Raw genomic sequence first — 21,535 nt, 5'->3', positions numbered from 1 at the left:
CAGCTTTCCTGCTCCTCTGACACTGCTTGGCCTGCTGTGTTCATCCAGCTCTACACCTTGTTATCTCTTGTAATTGACATGTATTTTCCCACATATGCAGCTCATAGCTGTGAAGAGGGTAAAAGCCAAAACGTCATATTTACGAAGATCCTACCTTTCAATTCTTAAGACAAATTTGCTACTGCCAATAACCTCTCCACCTTAGCACCGAGACGTGCTTCTGATCCCTTTCTCCACACATTCATTTCTTGCCACACATTTTTCGGCTATAATACTCTCCGGCTCCGATCACAACTCGAACATTAACCTATCTGCTCTCTCCATAATGAAATTACAGCATTCTACAATTTGTTTCAAATTCCTAGCAATCGCAGTATTTTTGTATAAAAACCAAATAAAGAGAGAGGCATTAATTTTGAATGGGAAATAGTAATTGCTGAGGTTGCTCTATGTGGTGCTCAAGTTGAGGGAATGCTGCAAGTGAGGGGTGGTCAATGACCGTCAGGATTCACTCACTCATGACTGTTGAAATGAGGACAATGTTAGAATTTCTCTCCAACAGTCCCTACAGTCAGTCAACAAGCCTGCCAGCTCCCACAGTCTAAATACTGGAGTTCCTTGTCTTGATACAAGCAAGACGCTGTCCATACAACCAGTCAGACTCAGCAAGCTCAGGGAGAGGAAGAATAAGCTCCTTGATATTTAATAGTCCACATGATCAAGTGCCAGCACTGGAAATGCCAGCTCTGAACAGCTAGAAACCTTTTAAATTGAGTTATTAAGACAGTCAGGACATCTGATGGGTAGCAATGCATTATTAGAATTTAATTTATCGAACAGTCAGGCTAGCTCTTTTTTCTCAGAAGAGAAACTAATCCCATCATGTGCTGCTTCCAGAATCAGTGTGCTTTTCTATTTAGGCATCACAACCAGACAACATTCCAAGCAAAACCTGGGATAATTTTATTAGAATGGTCTCATCTTCCTTGCTCATTTACAACATGAGAATGGGCAAATATTGTAGCATTTAGCACCTCCCCAGGGTCACCATTAACAGGAAGTAGATAAGAATGGATAACTGTTAGCTAGGTGATTCGAGACTAGTTCCACAAAAGACTAGACTTCAAGGAGACAGTAGCAGCCTCAGCGAACACAAGAGCTCACATTGAGGTTTCAAGCACACAGAATATCAGTTGTTTTTTAAATCCTTTCAAAGCCTCAACCCTCTACTATTTCTACAACCACTTAAGATATCTGCACTCTGCCAATCTTATCCTCTAGGGCACACCTAACCGTTCTTGCTCCAATATTGGTGGCTGTATCATCAGCCATTTCCAAAACTCTGGAATTTCAACTTGTTCTCCTCTTTTGAAATGCTTCTTAAATCTACCTTTTTAACCAAGCTAGTGGTCACTGGTTTTAACATTACAAGCCTCAGTACAGCACATTGGAATGTTTTATGATATTCAAGGAAAAATGTGGGTAGTTGTGTGGGCCATATTCCCTGTTTCTGTTCAGCACAACTCCACAATTAAACACCAAAAGCAGATCAGACTGCAATAGCTCTGCTGCTGGGTAAAAACAAATGACGCAGTTGGATAGCAGCCCTCTATGACACTGCGAGATAGTCCCAGTTTCATACATACATTGTTCCTTACTCAGATGGTGTAGGAAACATGACTGAGAAAGGTACATAAATAATTGCTTGATAGTACAGAACTTAAACAATGCTAAAAAGGAGACAAGGAGTCTAAGCTATTTGCCTTGCATTCATCAGAACTGGATTATAAGAAACAAGACTTGATAAGAAAGGACACCATTTTATACCAGAGATAATGGGAACTGCAGATGCTGGAGAATTCCAAGATAATAAAATGTGAGGCTGGATGAACACAGCAGGCCAAGCAGCATCTCAGGAGCACAAAAGCTGACGTTTCGGGCCTAGACCCTTCATCAGAGAGGGGGATGGGGAGAGGGAACTGGAATAAATAGGGAGAGAGGGGGAGGCGGACCGAAGATGGAGAGTAAAGAAGATAGGTGGAGAGAGTGTAGGTGGGGAGGTAGGGAGGGGATAGGTCAGTCCAGGGAAGACGGACAGGTCAAGGAGGTGGGATGAGGTTAGTAGGTAGCTGGGGGTGCGGCTTGGGGTGGGAGGAAGGGATGGGTGAGAGGAAGAACAGGTTAGGGAGGCAGAGACAGGTTGGACTGGTTTTGGGATGCAGTGGGTGGAGGGGAAGAGCTGGGCTGGTTGTGTGGTGCAGTGGGGGGAGGGGACGAACTGGGCTGGTTTAGGGATGCAGTAGGGGAAGGGGAGATTTTGAAACTGGTGAAGTCCACATTGATACCATTGGGCTGCAGGGTTCCCAGGCGGAATATGAGTTGCTGTTCCTGCAACCTTCGGGTGGCATCATTGTGGCACTGCAGGAGGCCCATGATGGACATGTCATCAAGAGAATGGGAGGGGGAGTGGAAATGGTTTGCAACTGGGAGGTGCAGTTGTTTGTTGCGAACTGAGCGGAGGTGTTCTGCAAAGCGGTCCCCAAGCCTCCGCTTGGTTTCCCCAATGTAGAGGGAGCCGCACCGGGTACAGTGGATGCAGTATACCACATTGGCAGATGTGCAGGTGAACCTCTGCTTAATGTGGAATGTCATCTTGGGGCCTGGGATAGGGGTGAGGGAGGAGGTGTGGGGACAAGTGTAGCATTTCCTGCGGCTGCAGGGGAAGGTGCCGGGTGTGGTGGGGTTGGAGGGCCATGCGAGGTGGTGATTGGTTGGGTCATCATAACAATGATTAACTGTCCATCTTAATTATCAGACCAGGCAGGCACAGTCTGATGGGTCAAAGTGTTGCCTTGGGGATGCAGAAAAATAGAGAAGGTGCACAGTATTTACAAATTAGTTTTGCTTACATAATACAGGGCCCCACGTATTTATGTGTGTGTAGATTCTAAGACACACATCATGCTGTGAATCCAACTGATGATGTTAAATTGGTCTCTGGTGTAACTACCGCCACATGTCCACACCCCTGGAATATTTGTTTCTTGCAATCAGGTCCGAATGAGTGCAAGTGACTTTCTGTCTCGTTTAAAAGTTGGACTAATAGAGAAGCAACACTGCACTCTCACCAAGACTGGGGGAAGAAATATGGTTGTTACTTAAAATAAAACTCCACTGCAAGCACTGGGGAATGATTTGACTCCGGCTGTTATGATGATGCAGTGAAGCCAGGAGAAGTGGAGCGCACAAAAGTTGCTCCTGCTTCCAGAGCTTTTAAAAAAAAAATCAGGAGGGGTGAAAACTTCTATCAATCTTTACCTTCCTTAACCAAGCCCCTTCTCCAGGAGCTTATTCTTCATCAACTGTCCAGCAAATACAGCACTAAGCAGGGACCGAATTAGACAGCTTCCTTTACGCTCAGCTCCTGTCTGAGCTGGCAAAACTGAGTCAATCGTTTCTGGGGCAGAATGCACTATATAGGTACATTCCTAATAAAATAAAAAAGGTGCTTCCACATGGATCAAGTAAAGTTAATGTTTCCCAATCCAGAGTGGTTATTATTCCAACTGACACTCCGCCAGAACACAGTTTTACCTCGACACCAAGTTAATTAACAACAGACTAAATATCACAACGGATAGTAGGAACTGCAGATGCTGGAGAATTCGAGATAACAAAGTGTGGAGCTGGATGAACACAGCAGGCCAAGCAGCATCAGAGGAGCAGGCAGGCTGACAAAAAACGTCAGCCTTCCTGCTTTGTTCATCCAGCTCTACACCTTGTTATCTCAAATATCAGAACAGCTTGGTTTTCGGTAAATGCCCACAGTTCAGACTTCTGACATCCAACCTCCGAAACAAAACAACCCAAGGTCTCAAAAGCAACATCACTATAAAATGTTTGGCCTTGATCTACATGGTTTGAATTATTCTTAGATGCGTTCTCGGGACAAGGCTCAAAAAGAGTCTTAGGCATTTTCTCATAACGTACAGAAGACCATGCAGCCTCACCCCACCACCAGAATGTCCAATTCTAGCACCTGCACATTTGCACAACAACTGTCATTGACTCCAGAATGTTTCAAAGAGTTTCAAGCCAGTGAAGTATCTTCAAAGTTGTAATAAGAACATGAGAACTAGCTTCAGGTCAAGAGGCCCATCGAGCCTGCTCTATAAATGCAATATGATCAAGACAGTCCTTATGCTTCATCTCCACATTCCCTGACCCTCCATGTTCCCCGCAATTCCTACAGGCTCTGAAAATCTACCTCCTCTAGACATTAAAACTGAAAAATATTCACAGATCTCTGGAGTAACAAATTCCAAGAATCACAACACATTAGTGAAAGATTTTTCATCCCAGTTCTACAACATTATCCCTTTACCTTGGGAGTGCGCCCCACATTCTCAAGTCCCTAGTCAGAGGGAAACAGCCTCTCAGTATTTGTAATGTCAAACCCTTTCAGAATCTTTTCTCTCTCAGTAGTTTGGCTCTCATCGTCCAGAGGATATAGACCCAATTTACACAACTTCTCATCATATCTCTTACCCAGGGACTGATCTACTGAACAATGAACAGTCTACTGCCAATGCATGAGTGAGGCGCATGCTCTATCGAAAGGTTCATTTGTCAGCCAATGCTTCAGTCAGAACTTTTATTAGCAGTTTTTGTTGTGGGGTTTGGGGTGGGGATGATCACCATCCTCCCTTGTCGGGCTGTGCCTCATGTCTCTTTCTGATGGAATGGGTACAAAAGCTATGCCCATTGTTGTTACTCTGAATCACACATGGACGATCAAGCCAGCCAAGCTAATAAACCCCAACATGCAACTTTCTCTTCAATCTCTTCCCTTAGTTATGGGAACAAACTGCACACACCATATCAGATAGGAGATAAAAGCTGTCAGTTAGTATTAGGAATGTAGAACATGTTGGAGCCAACTTCCACACCACAAATTCTCAAAATGCAATAAGGTAATGAGAAGAAAAACTTCTGTTTAAAAAAAAGAACTATTTACTGGTGGGACAAATATTGGTCAGAGCTCTGGGGGATGCATGTGGGACAAACTATTGCTACACCAGACTTTGACACACCCACAATTTCTACAGGTGTTACTGGAGAACAGCCAGAAGGTGCTGGAGTTATTTTTGTAAATTGGATGTTGCTAGCCAGGTCTGAACGGTCTGTCTGGTGGGAGCCAGTACATTTCAATTCCAGTGTGAATTGGGGGTGGGAATTGGGCCAATGTCCACCCGTCCTCTTAAGCCAACAGTCACTGCAATCAAATTGGTCACCTCTCATTTTGCTGATTTTGGACTTTAAGCAGTCAATGATCCACCTTTGCCAGCACTGAAGCAGCTATGGAACACTCCCAGAGCTGGAGAAGAGGCTCGAGCTGGTGGACTGACCCTGAACAATTCTCTCTGGAGTTACTGATCACACAATCTGGCTCCATGACCCTGAACAGGGTAGACTTTCCCAAAAGGATAGTTTAGTGACAAACTAGTTGTTATCTCCCTACCCCCACGCTTTCTCTCTCTGACAATTAAAAAGAAATCTTTTAAAAATTGCAAGTTTCTTTTAGAAAATGCAGACATTTCCAGGAACTACGTTGCAATTTGTGAGTTGGAAGAATGAACTGTGAATTATTCTGATTATTTAAAGGCAGATTATGTCCTTTCTATCCTCCTTATTCATTACAGCCTGCCAATGTATTGTAAACATAGGTAATTTCTTTCCCCTCCCATGATCATGTATTCATTAATTGCCTCACTTGTTTGAAATCTGTGGTAGCCCTGACAGTTTTATACAAGCATTCCCAACTCCCATACATTCACTAGCACCAAACACATTGTCAGCCAGATGCTTTGGAGTTATTGTTTCCTGTGGATGTGCTGAGTAACATAATGTGGTCAGACTGAACATTGCAAGCCCAGCATTCCAGCCCAACCATTATCTCCTCCCTACCTACTCACCTTTACTGGCTCCATCCCGGCCTTTGACTGGTCTGTCTCCTCTCCACCTATCTTCTCCTCTATCCATCTTCTATCTGCCTTCCCCTCTCTCCTTATTTATTTCAGAACTCCCTTCCCCTCCCCCATTTCTGAAGAAGGGTCTAGGCCTGAAACGTCAGCGTCCCTGCTCCTCTGATGCTGCTTGGCCTGCTGTGTTCATCCAGCTCTACACCTTGTTATCTCAGATTCTCCATCATCTGCAGTTCCTACTAGTTCTGAAACATTACCTCTGAGCTGTTCACTGCCAGATTTATTGCCGCAACAGTGAACTACTTACGGACTCCTGCTACCAACTGCAGTGTTGTAAACATTGGACAAGAACAGCAATAAGTTGAGAGCACTGTAAAGTGCCCCAATCCTCACCACAGAGGCAAAGCACAACAACAGACTTTACAAGGAAATACTTGTACTGGTCACCAGAGATTTGATCAAAGAGGCAATCTTGAATGGGGTGTCTTGCAGGACGAGACAGGGGTCTGGAGGGAGGCAATTCCATGACTTAGGGCCTGGCATGGCCCTTGCTGGTGAACAAGTCTCAAATAAAGTGCTTCAAGAGGGCAGAACTGAAGGAAGGCAGATACCTCAGGATTGTAGGGCTGGAAGAGATGACAGAGGTAGGCAGAGGTGAGATCATGGAGGAGATTTGAAAAGATGGATAAGAATTACACAATTCAGGTGTTGCCCAACCAGAAATCAGTATAGATCAACAGGCTCAAGGGCTACAGATGTATGGGACCAGATACAGGCAAACATGAGAAAGTTTTAAAAACCAACAAGAGAAGACCAAAAAGGTAATAAAGGGGAGAAGTTAAACTTTAAGGGTTATCTCGCAAGCAATATCAAGTCAGACAAGCAGAGTTTCTTTATACTTAAAGAAGGGGGGGAAAAAAAGACTAAAGCAAACATAGGCCCCTTAGAGAATGCAGTAGGGGATTTAGTAATGGGGAGCCCGGAAGCGGCACAGGGGTTGAATAAATACATGACATCAGACTTCACTGTGGAAGAGAGCATTCCAAAAATACCAATAAAGCCATTCCTCTACCTCCACTAGTGTTGCATTCCTCAGAGCCCCCACAAATGATGAAATTCACGAGTGTGGAGCTCATTTAAAAGTAAGTTTAAAAACAGGTTAAAAATCTTGGATACACACGTTTGGCCCACATATGGTGAACTTTGGTGTGACTTATATTTTGGCAACGATAGGCGAATTTGTGATTTTGCAGCCACAGAGGACTTACTGTAACCTAGGGTCAAAAAAAGGAGGAGAGGTAATAAATATAGTAGCTATCACTGGAGAATACGTGCTAGGAAAACTAATGTGGCGAAAGACCATCAGGTCCCCTGGGCCTGATTACATGCACCCCGGGATATTAGAAATAGGAGCTGTAGAGATAGTGGATGCACTAGCTGTAATCTTCCAGGAATCTCCTTTTCTGGAAAAGTTGCTGGCAGTTGGAAACTGCCAATGTAAAACCTTTACTTAAAAGGGAAGGTGAAAAAATCCTCATAACTATAAAAGTCAGCTAGCTTAACATCTGTTCTTGGAAAAACACCAGGGTCTAATATAAAGGATGTAATAGCGAAGCATTTAGAAATGTGCAGTATGATTAAGTGGAACAGATGAGAAGGGTTACTGGACCTATTTATAACATTTAAAAAGGCATCTGGATGGGTATGCAAATTGGACGTTTAAGAGGGAGGGATCTGAGAAAGGGTCATTTGATCCAAAACATTAAGTCTTATTTCTCTTCACAGATGCTGCCAGACCTGCTGAGCTTTTCCAGCAAATTTTTGTTTTTGTTTCAGACTTCCAGCACCTGCAGCTCTTTTGGTTTTTATTCAGGATGCACAGGGATACACACCAAATGCTGGCAAATCGAATTAGATCAGTTTAGGCTATCTCTTCGGTTTGGATGAGTTGGACTGAACTGTTTGTTTCTGTGTTGTATAACTTTATGAGCTCAAACAATACGGATAAAAACCAATGGCGTGTCAAAATATTTAACAGCAAAGGTAACAGTGGTAAAGATAACTTAAGCAGCAAATGAGCTAAGTCAGCCAACATAATAACTAACATTCCCAACGCACAAATGCCAACCTATGACCATCACCAATAAACGAGAATCTAACCACCACCCGTTGACATTCAGTGGTGTTACCATCACTGAATCCCCCGCTATCAACATTCTGGGGGTAATCAATCATTGATCTGAAATTCAACTGGACTCACCACATGCAAGAGCAGGTCAGAGGCTAGGAATACTGCAGTGAGTAACTCCCCTCCTGACTCCCAACCCTGTCCACCATCTATAAGATACCAGTCGGGAGTGTGATATAATACTGCCCAGATGCCTGGATGGGTGTAGTTCCAACACCACTCAAGAAGCTACATACCATCCAGGACAATTGATTGGTACCAGATCCACAAGCATTCACTCCCTCCACCACTGGACGCTCAGTAGCGGCAGTGTATACCACTTACAAGATGCACAGCAGAAATTCACTAAAGATCCTCAGACAGCACCTTCCAAACACACGCCCACTTTCACCCAGAAGGACAAGAGCAGCAGATACACGGAACATCACTACCTTCAAGCTCCCCTTGGAAGTATATCACTGTTCCATCATTGCCACTGGGTCAAAATCCTGGAATTCCCTCCCTATGGGCATTGTGGGTCAACCCACAGCACCCGGAACTGCAACGGTTCAAGAAGGCAGCTCACCACCACTGTATAAAAGTGAAGAGGATCAATATGCAGCTTCGATGCTCTTTGTAAACAGCTTGGGTGGTTTGGGGGGTTGCTGGGGAGAAGAATTGCAATCCGCCCAGAGCATCACATTGAAAGTGCATCATTTCAAATGGACAGGCACTTTACTGTAGGAGGTCATCTTAACAAACGATTGCTTGGGTGGAATGAAAACAAGATGATTGTGATGAATGGTGAAAGAAAAATGGATGATTCGACAAAAGGCCATAAAGAATCTCAAGCCTTGGGAACTTGGTAAAATTGAATGGAATTTTAAGCAGAGTCTTGGTGAGAATTGTTTCCAACAGGCTTTCTGACACCCTTTTCATTCTCACTGATCATGTTAAGATTAATGACCAACTCTTGAATACGGGAAACAGCATCTCTCAACTCTCTGCAGAAAAATCCTTGAGAATTTTAAATCGAATCCTTCTCTACTCCAGTGGAAATAGTGTCAGTATCTCACATCTTTCCTGATAACTTCACGTCCCCATCCCTGGGCTTCAAAACTCTTCAAACGAAGACTCCAGATCCCAGAGCTCAGGGTACAAGAGACCCGCTTCACTACTGTATGGCAAAGTTTCAAAAGGACAAGTTCTTTACAAGTTCACCTTCAGTTTAATATTACTTTTCACTGCCCTAAGCATTATTCAATCTTTCCAAAAGGATACCACTTTTTGCTTCCAACCATGTCAACAGCAAATGAGAGTTTACAACCAAGTTAAGACAACAGACAGACTGCAACAGAACAATGAACTGACAGAGACAACAATCAGCATTGCTCATTAGCAGAAGTTAAACTCTCCATGTTCCTCCCAAAATCTCTCTCACTTCTGAAATGATAGGGAATGAGGTGAGGAAGGGTGAATAAATATTGGCTGCTGAGACCGAGAGCAAGCCTCCATAATACAACAGTCCAAGCTATTGTGATTGGAACAAGAGTCTGTCAGAAGGGAACAGCACTCCGTTTTGAATCTAAAACAAACGTGCTTCACCTTAAAATCTCAGCTCGTACCCAAACTGGAAAGGTTACAGCTTGACCTACCCAAACCACAAAAAGCTGATTCTGACAACAACAGCGGGTATTCCTCACGAACTGACTCCAGGACTTCAAAAAAAAATCAGTGAATGCAATATAGCTCCACAAAGAGGAAAAGCCAGATGGGCCTAGGTGCAAACCTGCAGCAGAATGAAGTTAAGAACGGTGTTGGCACAAGTCCAGTGGTCAACAGTGTAGCCTCAGAGTCTAGAGATCACGGGTTTGAGCACCGTTCCAGAGATTACAGCTAATAATCAAAGTCTGCAAACCCACTGAATCTGTCCATTGTCCGAGATGCTGTCTAACAGACAAGAGGTTTAAACAGAGTCTGCCCATTTCAGCAAAACCAAAGTTTAAAGAGTTCTCCCAGAGTTACAGCCAAACATTACCAAAAACAAGAGATTAATTGGGTATCACCTCATTGCTATTTACAGGAGGTGCCTATATGCAAATTGGCTGCAGTGTTTTCAAATGTCTCCACAGGGACCATGCTTCATAAACAAAACTTTACAATTGGTTAAAAAGTATTTGGACTTGTCCTGAGGACATGAAACTTGCTTTAGAAAGGAAAGAAGTTTCTTTTACAAATACACGTTGCTCAAATTTGAAACCATCTCTGTTCTACCTCAGATGCTCTGCACATCCAGCATTTCCTGTTTGGAAATTTACCACAGCTGCCTCTAATGTCCTCTTATTATTGCACATTCCGAATCAGTTTTCCAGGTTAAATTTAAACATAACTCATTAAAACTGACACATGCAACAGGTGCAATATCAAAATCACGATGGAAGACTGTTTTGCATTTTCAGACCCAAATTCACTTTTTTTTTGAAAAGAGCAAAATTATGCTGGCAAAATCAGAAATACAAAGAGAACATGCTGGAAATATTCAGAGCAGACTCTCTCTGTGCAAACAGATCAAACATCACCGCTACGAAATGTTAACTGTTGCTCTCTCCAAAAAAATGTTGCCCCATCCACTGTTTCCAGTATCTTCAATTTTTAAAATCACATCCTTTCATATTGGTTTGACTGGACAGACACAGATGTCATTTCTTCAGCTGATTGATATGCTTAAGGCTGAAATGGACAGTTTCTTTCTGGTAGCTCAGTGAGTCAGAGTAGATGGGGGGAGTGGGCAAAAAAGTGGAGATCATGATCTATTCTTAATGTATTGTTTTTAATGTTCTTCTAAAAATTGTTTATACTGCCACTGTCACCTGCCTAACTCAGATCTATAGCCAGTGACTTCACCAGGTCCTTATGGATGATTGCCAGGAAATGCTAACGAACACAAAACATTTAGCTCTCGTCTCAAATTCAATGCCCGCACCCAGATCAGTCCTAATTCTTTCAACTAACAGATCAAATGAGAATTTGAAAGGCTAAATTTAACAAATTAGGATTGGAATCACAGTCATCTCACATAACACAATGACAGCATACTACGCACACACAAGGAAACAGTGCGAGGGTTAAATGAATGTTTCCTTTGCAGTCAAAGGGTTAACAGGCCAAGCCTTACATAAACACAAGGAAATTCAAGATTTGAACTAAAAACTAACATACAAGATTTGTACAGCATTTGCTAAATCAAAAACAAACCTAGAAAACCCTATTTTGTAGCTGGGAAGCATGTCACTGTGCAATACACTATATGTATCTCTCCATGCTCGGTCAGGTACACACCCTAGTTCAGCTACACAAGCTGATCGTCAACATCTGAACATGGCATGCGTAAAATCACTGCCATTAGGAGAATTTTTACAACGTATTTGAACTCAAAACCTTTATAGATGTGGAAAGAGAGCAGAATTTGAATTTTGGACAATTGCTTTGACTGGTCTTCCACATCAACGACAAAGCTGAAATCTGTTAATGCTGAACAACTCACAAAACAACTAATTTGGGACTCAAGATAATAAAGTGTGAAGCTGGATGAACACAGCAGGCCAAGCAGCATCTCAGGAGCACAAAAGCTGACATCCTCCAACACTTCCGCCATCTACAATGAGACCCCACCACCCAAGACATTTATCCATCCCCACACTTGTCTGCTTTCCGGAGAGACCACTCTCTCCGTGACTCCCTTGTTCGCTCCACACTGCCCTCCAACCCCACCACACCCGGCACCTCCACCTGCAACTGCAGGAAGTGCTACACTTGCCCCCATACCTCCTCCCTCACCCCTATCCCAGGCCCCAAGATGTCTTTCCATATTAAGCAGAGGTTCACCTGCACATCTGCCAACGTGGTATATTGTATCCATTGTACCCGTTGTGGCTTCCTCTACATTGGGGAAACCAAGCGGAGGCTTGGGGACCGCTTTGCAGAACACCTCCGCTTGGTTCGCAATAAACAGCTGCACCTCCCAGTCGCAAACCATTTCAACTCCCCCTCCCATTCTTTAGATGACATGTCCATCATGGGCCTCCTGCAGTGCCACAATGATGCCACCCGAAGGTTCCAGGAACAGCAACTCATATTCCGCTTGGGAACCCTGCAGCCCAATGGTATCAATGTGGACTTCACCAGCTTCAAAATCTCCCCCTCCCCCACTGCATCCCAAAACCAGCCCAGTTCTTCCCCTCCCCCCACTGCCTCCCAAAACCAGCCCAGCCTGTCTCTGCCTCCCTAACCTGTTCCTCCTCTCACCCATCCCTTCCTCCCACCCCAAGCAGCACCCCCATCTACCTACTAACCTCATCCCACCTCCTTGACCTGTCCGTCTTCCCTGGACTGACCTATCCCCTCCCTACCTCCCCACCTATACTCTCCTCTCCACCTATCTTCTTTTCTCTCCTTCTTCGGTCTGCCTCCCCCTCTCTCCCTATTTATTCCAGTTCCCTCACCCCATCCCCCTCTCTGATGAAGGGTCTATGCCCAAAACGTCAGCTTTTGTGCTCTTGAGATGCTGCTTGTCCTGCTGTGTTCATCCAGCCTCACATTTTATTATCTTGGATTCTCCAGCATCTGCAGTTCCCATTATCTCTAATTTGGGACTCAATTCTTTTTTTAAAAAAAGAACAAAAACAGAAAGGGGATCTGATTCCTCCACCTCTGGTATTTAAATTCTGGAGAACCCCCCCCCCCACCCTCAAGAACATATCGAACCACACTGAAATAAAGTCTCACCCCATGTCAATGACATACACAGCAAAAGGTGGGGGGGGGGGGGGGAAGAAGAAAAACTCAGAAACTTGATTTAAAATGTTTTAAGTTTAAAAAGACCAACATTGGAGAAGCTCTTCGACATTTAACCCTCTGACAGAAACAAATTTTAAATTCTTTTATACAACAGAGATGGGGGGGGGGGGGCAGGAAAAGTTAAGGAACTGCAGCCCCTCAAAGCACTTCAATCTGCAGCCAGTTTAAATTGACCACGATTTCAAATTTAAACCTCCCTCCCCAGGAATTAATTGATTATTTCCTACAGTTTCAGTCCTGGGAGCGCGGCCTAGTTTCTCAGGAGCCCACTCCCACCCCCCACGGCCGTTTATATTAACATTTTAACTCGTTCTTTTTCACATGTTGTGGTTCTGGGCCACCAAAGCACTCCCCTCCTGGGCGGGGAGGGAGGGGGTTTACATTAGTTCCTTATTTCCACCCTGAAACAAGGGGTGAAGGGGGTTTACCTGACACCACCAGAGCCTCATTAGGTCCCACCGTGTGACAGTTGCCCATTTTCGGCGCCCGCTGCTTTCCCCTTCGCCTCCTCTTCACAACAACAACACCAGCGACGACCACGGAGAGGCAGCGCGCTCCCGGGCAATGCTGACACTCGCCCCACCCCGTCTGCGGGGCGGAAGCCGCCCCCGCGTTGGCCTCACCCCATCCCACTGCAGGGCCCGCCGCCCCCACGGCCGTCACACTCAAAGACCTCCGGAGGGAGAACGGTTGCTGGGGGCGGGGCGCGGATGGAAAGTACCTCCCACCGCATTGGAAATGCTCAGGCCGGGGGGCGGGGCGGAAGTTGCCCCGTCCCCCAGCTGCTGAGTCTCACTTAAATCGTTCCGGAGCTCAGCTCCTTCCTGAGGTGCAGTGTGAGGCAGAGAGTAGAAGGCACAGAGTTTATAAACAGAAAGGTGACAATCCTAAAGCTGGCCGCCTCTTGTTGAATTAATCAGTTAGGAAGGAGATTACTCATTAAAATGCAAAATCCAGATTCCTCTCGAGTCATTGTCCTGAGATAATTAAAGGTTTTATTATTGTCTACAAGAGGTCATATCTCAGGTCAGACAATGCATTTTAAGTGTGAGGCTTTGCTTAGAATCTGTCTATGTTTTAAACTGGGGCCAGGTTTTATTTGTGCAAAAGAGAATGTAACTGCAACTACACAAACACCTTGGAAGAAATAATTTGTGTGTGTGTGTGAGAGAGAGTGGGGAAAAAGAGCAAGAAAGACAACGTGTGTAAGGAGAAAGAGTGAGAGAGTATGTGAGGAGAGAGTGTCTGAGAAGAGAGTGAGAAAGTGTGTTTGAGAAGTGAGTGAGAAAGGGAGTGTGCAAGATAATAAAATGTGAGGCTGGATGAACACAGCAGGCCAAGCAGCATCTCAGGAGCACAAAAGCTGACGTTTCGGGCCTAGACCCTTCATCAGAGGCTCTCTGATGAAGGGTTTAGGCCCGAAACGTCAGCTTTTGTGCTCCTGAGATGCTGCTTGGCCTGCTGTGTTCATCCAGCCTCACATTTTATTATCTTGGAATCTCCAGCATCTGCAGTTCCCATTATCTCTGAGAAAGGGAGTGTGTGTGTGTTTGAGAAGAGTGAGACAAGAATGAGAAAGTATGTGAGAAAGAAATTAGAAAGTGAGTGTGAAGGCAGTGAGGAAGAGAGTGTATGTGGGAAAAAGTGCTTGGGTGAAACCATATGGGAAAAAGAGTGCATGTGAGAAAACGTGAGACAGCATATGTGAGAACGAGCGTGTGTGAGAAAGTGTGTGAGAATGAGGGTGTGAAAGAATGTGTGTGAAAAAGAGTGTCAGTGAGAAAACATGAGACAGCATATGTGAGAACGAGCGTGTGTGAGAAAGTGTGAAAACGAGGGTGTGAAAGAATGTGTGTGAAAAAGAGTGTCAGTGAGAAAACGTGAGACAGCATAAGTGAGAACGAGCATGTGTGAGAACGAGGGTGTGAAAGAATGTGTGTGAAAAAGAGTGTCAGTGAGAAAGAAAGTGTGTGTGTGTGAGAAAGAGAGTGTATGTGAGAAAGAGAGGGCAAGAAAGAGATGATCATGAGGGGTCTAGGCCCGAAACGCCAGCTTTCGTGCCCCTGACATGCTGCTTGGCTGCTGTGTTCATCCAGCTTCACACTTTGTTATCTTAGCAAGAATGAGAATGTGTGTTTGTGTGAGGCAGAGAAACTGAGAAAGAGTTTTGTGTGTGTGTGTGTGTGTGTGTGTGTGTATGCTTGAGGGAGTGTGAGTGTCTGTGAGAGGGTCTGTGCAAGTATGTTTGTGACAGTGAGTGTGAGGGAGTCTGTGTGTGTGTTTGAGAGTGTGTTAGTGTGAGGGAGTCTGTGTGTGTGTTTGAGAGTGTGTTAGTGTGAGGGAGTCTGTGTGTGTGTGTGTGTGTTAGTGTGAGGGAGTCTGAGTGTGTGTTTGAAAATGTGTTAGTGTGAGGGAGTCTGTGTGTGTTTGAGAGAGAGAGTGTGTGAGGGAGTCTGTGTGTGTGTGTTTGAGAGTGTGTTAGTGTGAGGGAGTCTGTGTGTGTGTTAGAGAGAGAGAGTGTGAGGGAGTCCGTGTGTGTGTTTGAGAGAGAGAGAGTGTGAGGGAGCCTGTGTGTGTGTTTGAAAGAGAGTGTTAGTGTGAGGGAGCCTGTGTGTGTGTTTGAGAGTGTGTGTTAGTGTGAGGGAGTCTGTGTGTGTGTTTGACAGTGTTAGTGTGAGGGAGCCTGTGTGTGTGTTTGAGAGTGTGTTAGTGTGAGGGAGTCTGTGTGTGTGTGTTTGAGAGAGAGAGAATGTGAGGCAGTCTGTGTGTGTTTGAAAGAGAGTGTTAGTGTGAGGGAGTCTGTGTGTGTGTTTGAGAGAAAGAGTGTGAGGGAGTCCGTGTGTGTGTTTGAGAGAGAGAGTGTGAGGGAGTCCGTGTGTGTGTTTGAGAGAGAGAGTGTGAGGGAGCCTGTGTGTGTGTTTGAAAGAGAGTGTTAGTGTGAGGGAGCCTGTGTGTGTGTGTTTGGGAGTGTGTTAGTGTGCGGGAGCCTGTGTGTGTGTTTGAGAGTGTGTGTTAGTGTGAGGGAGTCTGTGTGTTTGACAGTGTTTGAGAGTGTGTTAGTGTGAGGGAGTCTGTGTGTGTGTTTGAGAGAGAGAATGTGAGGCAGTCTGTGTGTGTTTGAAAGAGAGTGTTAGTGCGAGGGAGTCTGTGTGTGTGTTTGAAAGAGTGTGACGGAGTCTGTGTGTGTGTTTGAGAGTGTGTTAGTGTGAGGGAGTCTGTGTGTGTGTTTGAGAGTGTGTTAGTGTGAGGGAGTCTGTGTGTGTTTGAGAGAGACTGTGTGAGGGAGTGTGTGTGTGTGTGTTTGAGAGAGTGTGAGGGAGTCTGTGTGTGTGTTTGAGAGTGTGTTAGTGTGAGGGAGTCTGTGTGTGTGTTTGAGAGAGAGAGTGTGATTGAGTCTGTGTGTGTTTGAGAGAGAGTGTGAGGGAGCCTGTGTGTGTGTTTGAGAGAGAGAGAGAGAGTGTGAGGGAGTCTGTGTGTGTGTTTGAGAGTGTGTTAGTGTGAGGGAGTCTGTGTGTGTGTTTGAGAGAGAGAATCTGTGAGGGAGTCTGTGTGTGTGTTTGAGGGAGGGTTAGTGTGAGGGAGTCAGTGTGTGAGAGAGAGAGAGTGTGAGGAGTCTGTGTGTGTGTTTGAGAAAGAGAGAGAGTGAGGGAGTCTGTGTGTGTTTGAGACTGTTAGTTGAGGGAGCCTGTGTGTGTTTGAGAGTGTGTGAGGGAGCCTGTGTGTGTGTTTGAGAGTGTGTTAGTGTGAGGGAGTCTGTGTGTGTTTGACAGTGTGTGTTAGTGTGAGGGAGTCTGTGTGTGTGTTTGACAGTGTGAGTGTGAGGGAGTCTGTGTGTGTGTTTGACAGTGTGAGTGTGAGGGAGTCTGTGTATGTGTTTGAGAGTGTGAGTGTGAGGGAGTCTGTGTGTGTGTTTGACAGTGTGAGTGTGAGGGAGTCTGAGTGTGTGAGTGTGAGGGAGTCTGAGTGTGTGCGGGAATGTGGTGTGTTCACAGCAAACCACGCAGCCTTCAGGACAACATCGACCGCAACACCACATCACCCTGCCCCAGGCAGCCAGACATGTCAGATCTTAGACAGGGACAGTACCATCACACATGGGAGCACCACCCACCACGTGAGACAGGGACAGTACCATCACACATGGGAGCACCACCCACCACGTGAGACAGGGACAGTACCATCACACATGGGAGCACCACCCACCACGTGAGACATGGACAGTACCATCACACATGGGAGCACCACCCACCACGTGAGACATGGACAGTACCATCACACATGGGAGCACCACCCACCACGTGAGACATGGACAGTACCATCACACATGGGAGCACCACCCACCATGTGCACGGCTGATACTCATGTCACTTGGCAACGTTGCTTGTCTCTCCCACTGTCGGCAAGAATGCCCCGAGGCTTGGTGTTCTGCCCAAACCATGCAGACGCTACAACAATGGATGGATGGACACGATGCAACGATCACTGGACGGGGCGTTCCCTCCCACTGGGAGAGCACTTTGGGGTCAAGGGCATTCAGCCTTGGATCTTTGGGTAAATGTCCTCCAAGGTGTACTTTGAGATATACAACATGGCAAAATCGCTGAGCACAGGCTGATAGCCAAGTTCCATTCCCATGAGCACGGCCTCAGTCATGATCTCGGCTTCATGTCACACTACAGGTGACCCAAACACACTGTATACCTCCAGTCACGCACTCGCACAGTTACACAGACCCTCTCTCTCTCACACACACACTCACACATGCATGCTCTCTCATTCACGCACACACACTCACACGTGCATGCTCTCATACACACACACACTCACACATGCATGCTCTCTCACACACACACACTCACACATGCATGCTCTCTCATACACACACACACTCACACATACATGCTCTCTCACACACACACACTCACACATGCATGCTCTCTCATACACACACACACTCACACATACATGCTCTCTCACACACACACACTCACACATGCACGCTCTCTCATACACACACACACTCACACATACATGCTCTCTCACACACACACACTCACACATGCATGCTCTCTCACACACACACACTCACACATGCATGCTCTCTCACACACACACTCACACATGCACGCTCTCTCATACACACACACACTCACACATACATGCTCTCTCACACACACACACTCACACATGCATGCTCTCTCACACACACACACTCACACATGCATGCTCTCTCACACACACACTCACACATGCACGCTCTCTCATACACACACACACTCACACATACATGCTCTCTCACACACACACTCACACATGCATGCTCTCTCACACACACACTCACACATGCATGCTCTCTCATACACATACACACTCACACATGCATGCTCTCTCACACACACACACACATGCATGCTCTCTCATACACACACACACTCACACATGCATGCTCTCTCACACACACACTCACACATGCACGCTCTCTCATACACACACACACTCACACATGCACGCTCTCTCATACACACACACTCACACATACATGCTCTCTCACACACACACACTCACACATGCATGCTCTCTCACACACACACTCACACATGCACGCTCTCTCATACACACACACACTCACACATACATGCTCTCTCACACACACACTCACACATGCATGCTCTCTCACACACACACACTCACACATGCATGCTCTCTCATACACACACACACTCACACATGCATGCTCTCTCACACACACACACACACATGCATGCTCTCTCATACACACACACACTCACACATACATGCTCTCTCACACACACACTCACACATGCACGCTCTCTCATACACACACACACTCACACATACATGCTCTCTCACACACACACACTCACACATGCATGCTCTCTCACACACACACTCACACATGCACGCTCTCTCATACACACACACACTCACACATACATGCTCTCTCACACACACACACTCACACATGCATGCTCTCTCACACATACACACTCACACATGCATGCTCTCTCACACACACACTCACACATGCACGCTCTCTCATACACACACACACTCACACATACATGCTCTCTCACACACACACACTCACACATGCATGCTCTCTCACACACACACTCACACATGCACGCTCTCTCATACACACACACACTCACACATACATGCTCTCTCACACACACACACTCACACATGCATGCTCTCTCACACACACACACTCACACATGCATGCTCTCTCACACACACACTCACACATGCACGCTCTCTCATACACACACACACTCACACATACATGCTCTCTCACACACACACACTCACACATGCATGCTCTCTCACACACACACTCACACATGCACGCTCTCTCACACACACACACTCACACATGCATGCTCTCTCACACACACACTCACACATGCACGCTCTCTCATACACACACACACTCACACATGCATGCTCTCTCACACACACACTCACACATGCACGCTCTCTCATACACACACACACTCACACATGCACGCTCTCTCATACACACACACTCACACATACATGCTCTCTCACACACACACACTCACACATGCATGCTCTCTCACACACACACTCACACATGCACGCTCTCTCACACACACACACTCACACATGCATGCTCTCTCACACACACACTCACACATGCACGCTCTCTCATACACACACACACTCACACATACATGCTCTCTCATACATATACACACTCACACATGCATGTTCTCTCATACACACACACACTCACACGTGCATGCTCTCTCACACACACACTCACACATGCATGCTCTCTCATACATATACACACTCACACATGCATGCTCTCTCATACACACACACACTCACACGTGCATGCTCTCTCATACACACACTCACACATGCATGCTCTCTCATACATATACACACATATATGCATGCTCTCTCATACACACACTCACACATGCATGCTCTCTCATACACACACTCACACATGCATGCTCTCTCATACACGCACACACACTCACACGTGCATGCTCTCATACACACACACACTCACACATGCATGCTCTCTCACACACACACTCACACATGCATGCTCTCTCATACACACACACTCATACATGCACGCTCTCTCACACACACACACACTCACACATGCACGCTCTCTCACACACACACACACTCACACATGCACGCTCTCTCTCACACACGCACACTCACACATGCACGCTCTCTCATACACACACACTCATACATGCACGCTCTCTCTCACACACACACACTCACACATGCACGCTCTCTCATACACACACACTCATACATGCACGCTCTCTCACACACACACACTCACACATGCACGCTCTCTCACACACACACACACACACACACACTCACACATGCACACTCTCTCATCCACACACACACTCACACATGCACGCTCTCTCACACACACACACACAAATTATTTCTTCCAAGGTGTTTGTGTAGTTGCAGATACATTCTCTTTTGCACAAATAAAACCTGGCCCCAGTTTAAAACATAGACAGATTCTAAGCAAAGCCTCACACTTAAAATGCATTGTCTGACCTGAGATATGACCTCTTGTAGACAATAATAAAACCTTTAATTATCTCAGGACAATGACTCGAGAGGAATCTGGATTTTGCATTTTAATGAGTAATCTCCTTCCTAACTGATTAATTCAACAAGAGGCGGCCAGCTTTAGGATTGTCACCTTTCTGTTTATAAACTCTGTGCCTTCTACCCTCTGCCTCACACTGCACCTCAGGAAGGAGCTGAGCTCCGGAATCTGTTGGACTATAACCTGGTGTTGTGTGATCTCGAACCGCGTCCACCCGAGTCCAACATGGGCACCTCCACATCACATCGTTCTGGCCGAGTGCGAGAGTGGGGCAGAACTGGCTCATTGACACCCTGGCCACCTCTCCCCACACCCCAGTGTCACACTGAAACCGCATGACAAAGGATTGTCATTCTACAAGGTATACTGAGGGGAAATTGTAAAATCCACCTAATTTCTTCATCCCCCTCATATTACTTAATAACGAACTGCTTATTATTTCAGCAAATTAACAGTAAGAAATTTCACAAACGCAGATCTTTCAACTCTCAGGGATAATGGGAACTGCAGATGCTGGAGAACCCAAGATAAGAAAGTGTGGAGCTGGATGAACACAGCAGGCCAAACAGCAACTCTCAAGCATTTTTAACGCAAAGTTCTAAAAGTGGAATTTTGTGCTCCTGAGATGCTGCTTGGCCTGCTGTGTTCATCCAGCCTCACATTTTATTATCACAGGAAATAGGACCAGGTTTAGGCCATTCGGTCCTGTGAGCCCATTCTGCCATTCAATATGATCATGGCTGATCATCCAACTCAGGACAGTGTCCTGCTTTCTCCCCCATACCCTTTGATCCCTTCAGCCCTGAGGACAATGTCTTATCTCCTTTTGAAAGCATTCAATGTTTTGGCCTCAACTGAATTCTACAGACTCCC

General features: G+C 45.8%; 1 protein-coding gene across 5 annotated transcripts in view; it reads right to left on the bottom strand.

The window, feature by feature from the left end:
* LOC125464506 (flotillin-2) overlaps window positions 1-13,581 on the bottom strand; it is a 112,994-nt gene extending 99,413 nt beyond the window's left edge. For 4 of the 5 annotated variants that reach the window (XM_059655431.1, XM_059655430.1, XM_059655433.1 and 1 more), the window contains exon 1: window positions 13,437-13,581. In XM_059655431.1, the coding sequence (XP_059511414.1) occupies window positions 13,437-13,485 (49 nt within the window). In that variant the 5' untranslated portion in view covers window positions 13,486-13,581. The remainder of the gene's footprint in view (window positions 1-13,436) is intronic. The other variant, XM_059655434.1, reaches the window with a different exon arrangement.
* Window positions 13,582-21,535: the final 7,954 nt, after the last annotated feature.

The sequence above is a fragment of the Stegostoma tigrinum genome, chromosome 27 (genome assembly GCF_030684315.1).
Source record: "Stegostoma tigrinum isolate sSteTig4 chromosome 27, sSteTig4.hap1, whole genome shotgun sequence".
Classification (NCBI taxonomy): domain Eukaryota; kingdom Metazoa; phylum Chordata; class Chondrichthyes; order Orectolobiformes; family Stegostomatidae; genus Stegostoma; species Stegostoma tigrinum.
The sequence above is the reverse complement of the archived record's forward strand: the minus strand, read 5'-3'. Positions and strand labels throughout refer to the sequence as shown.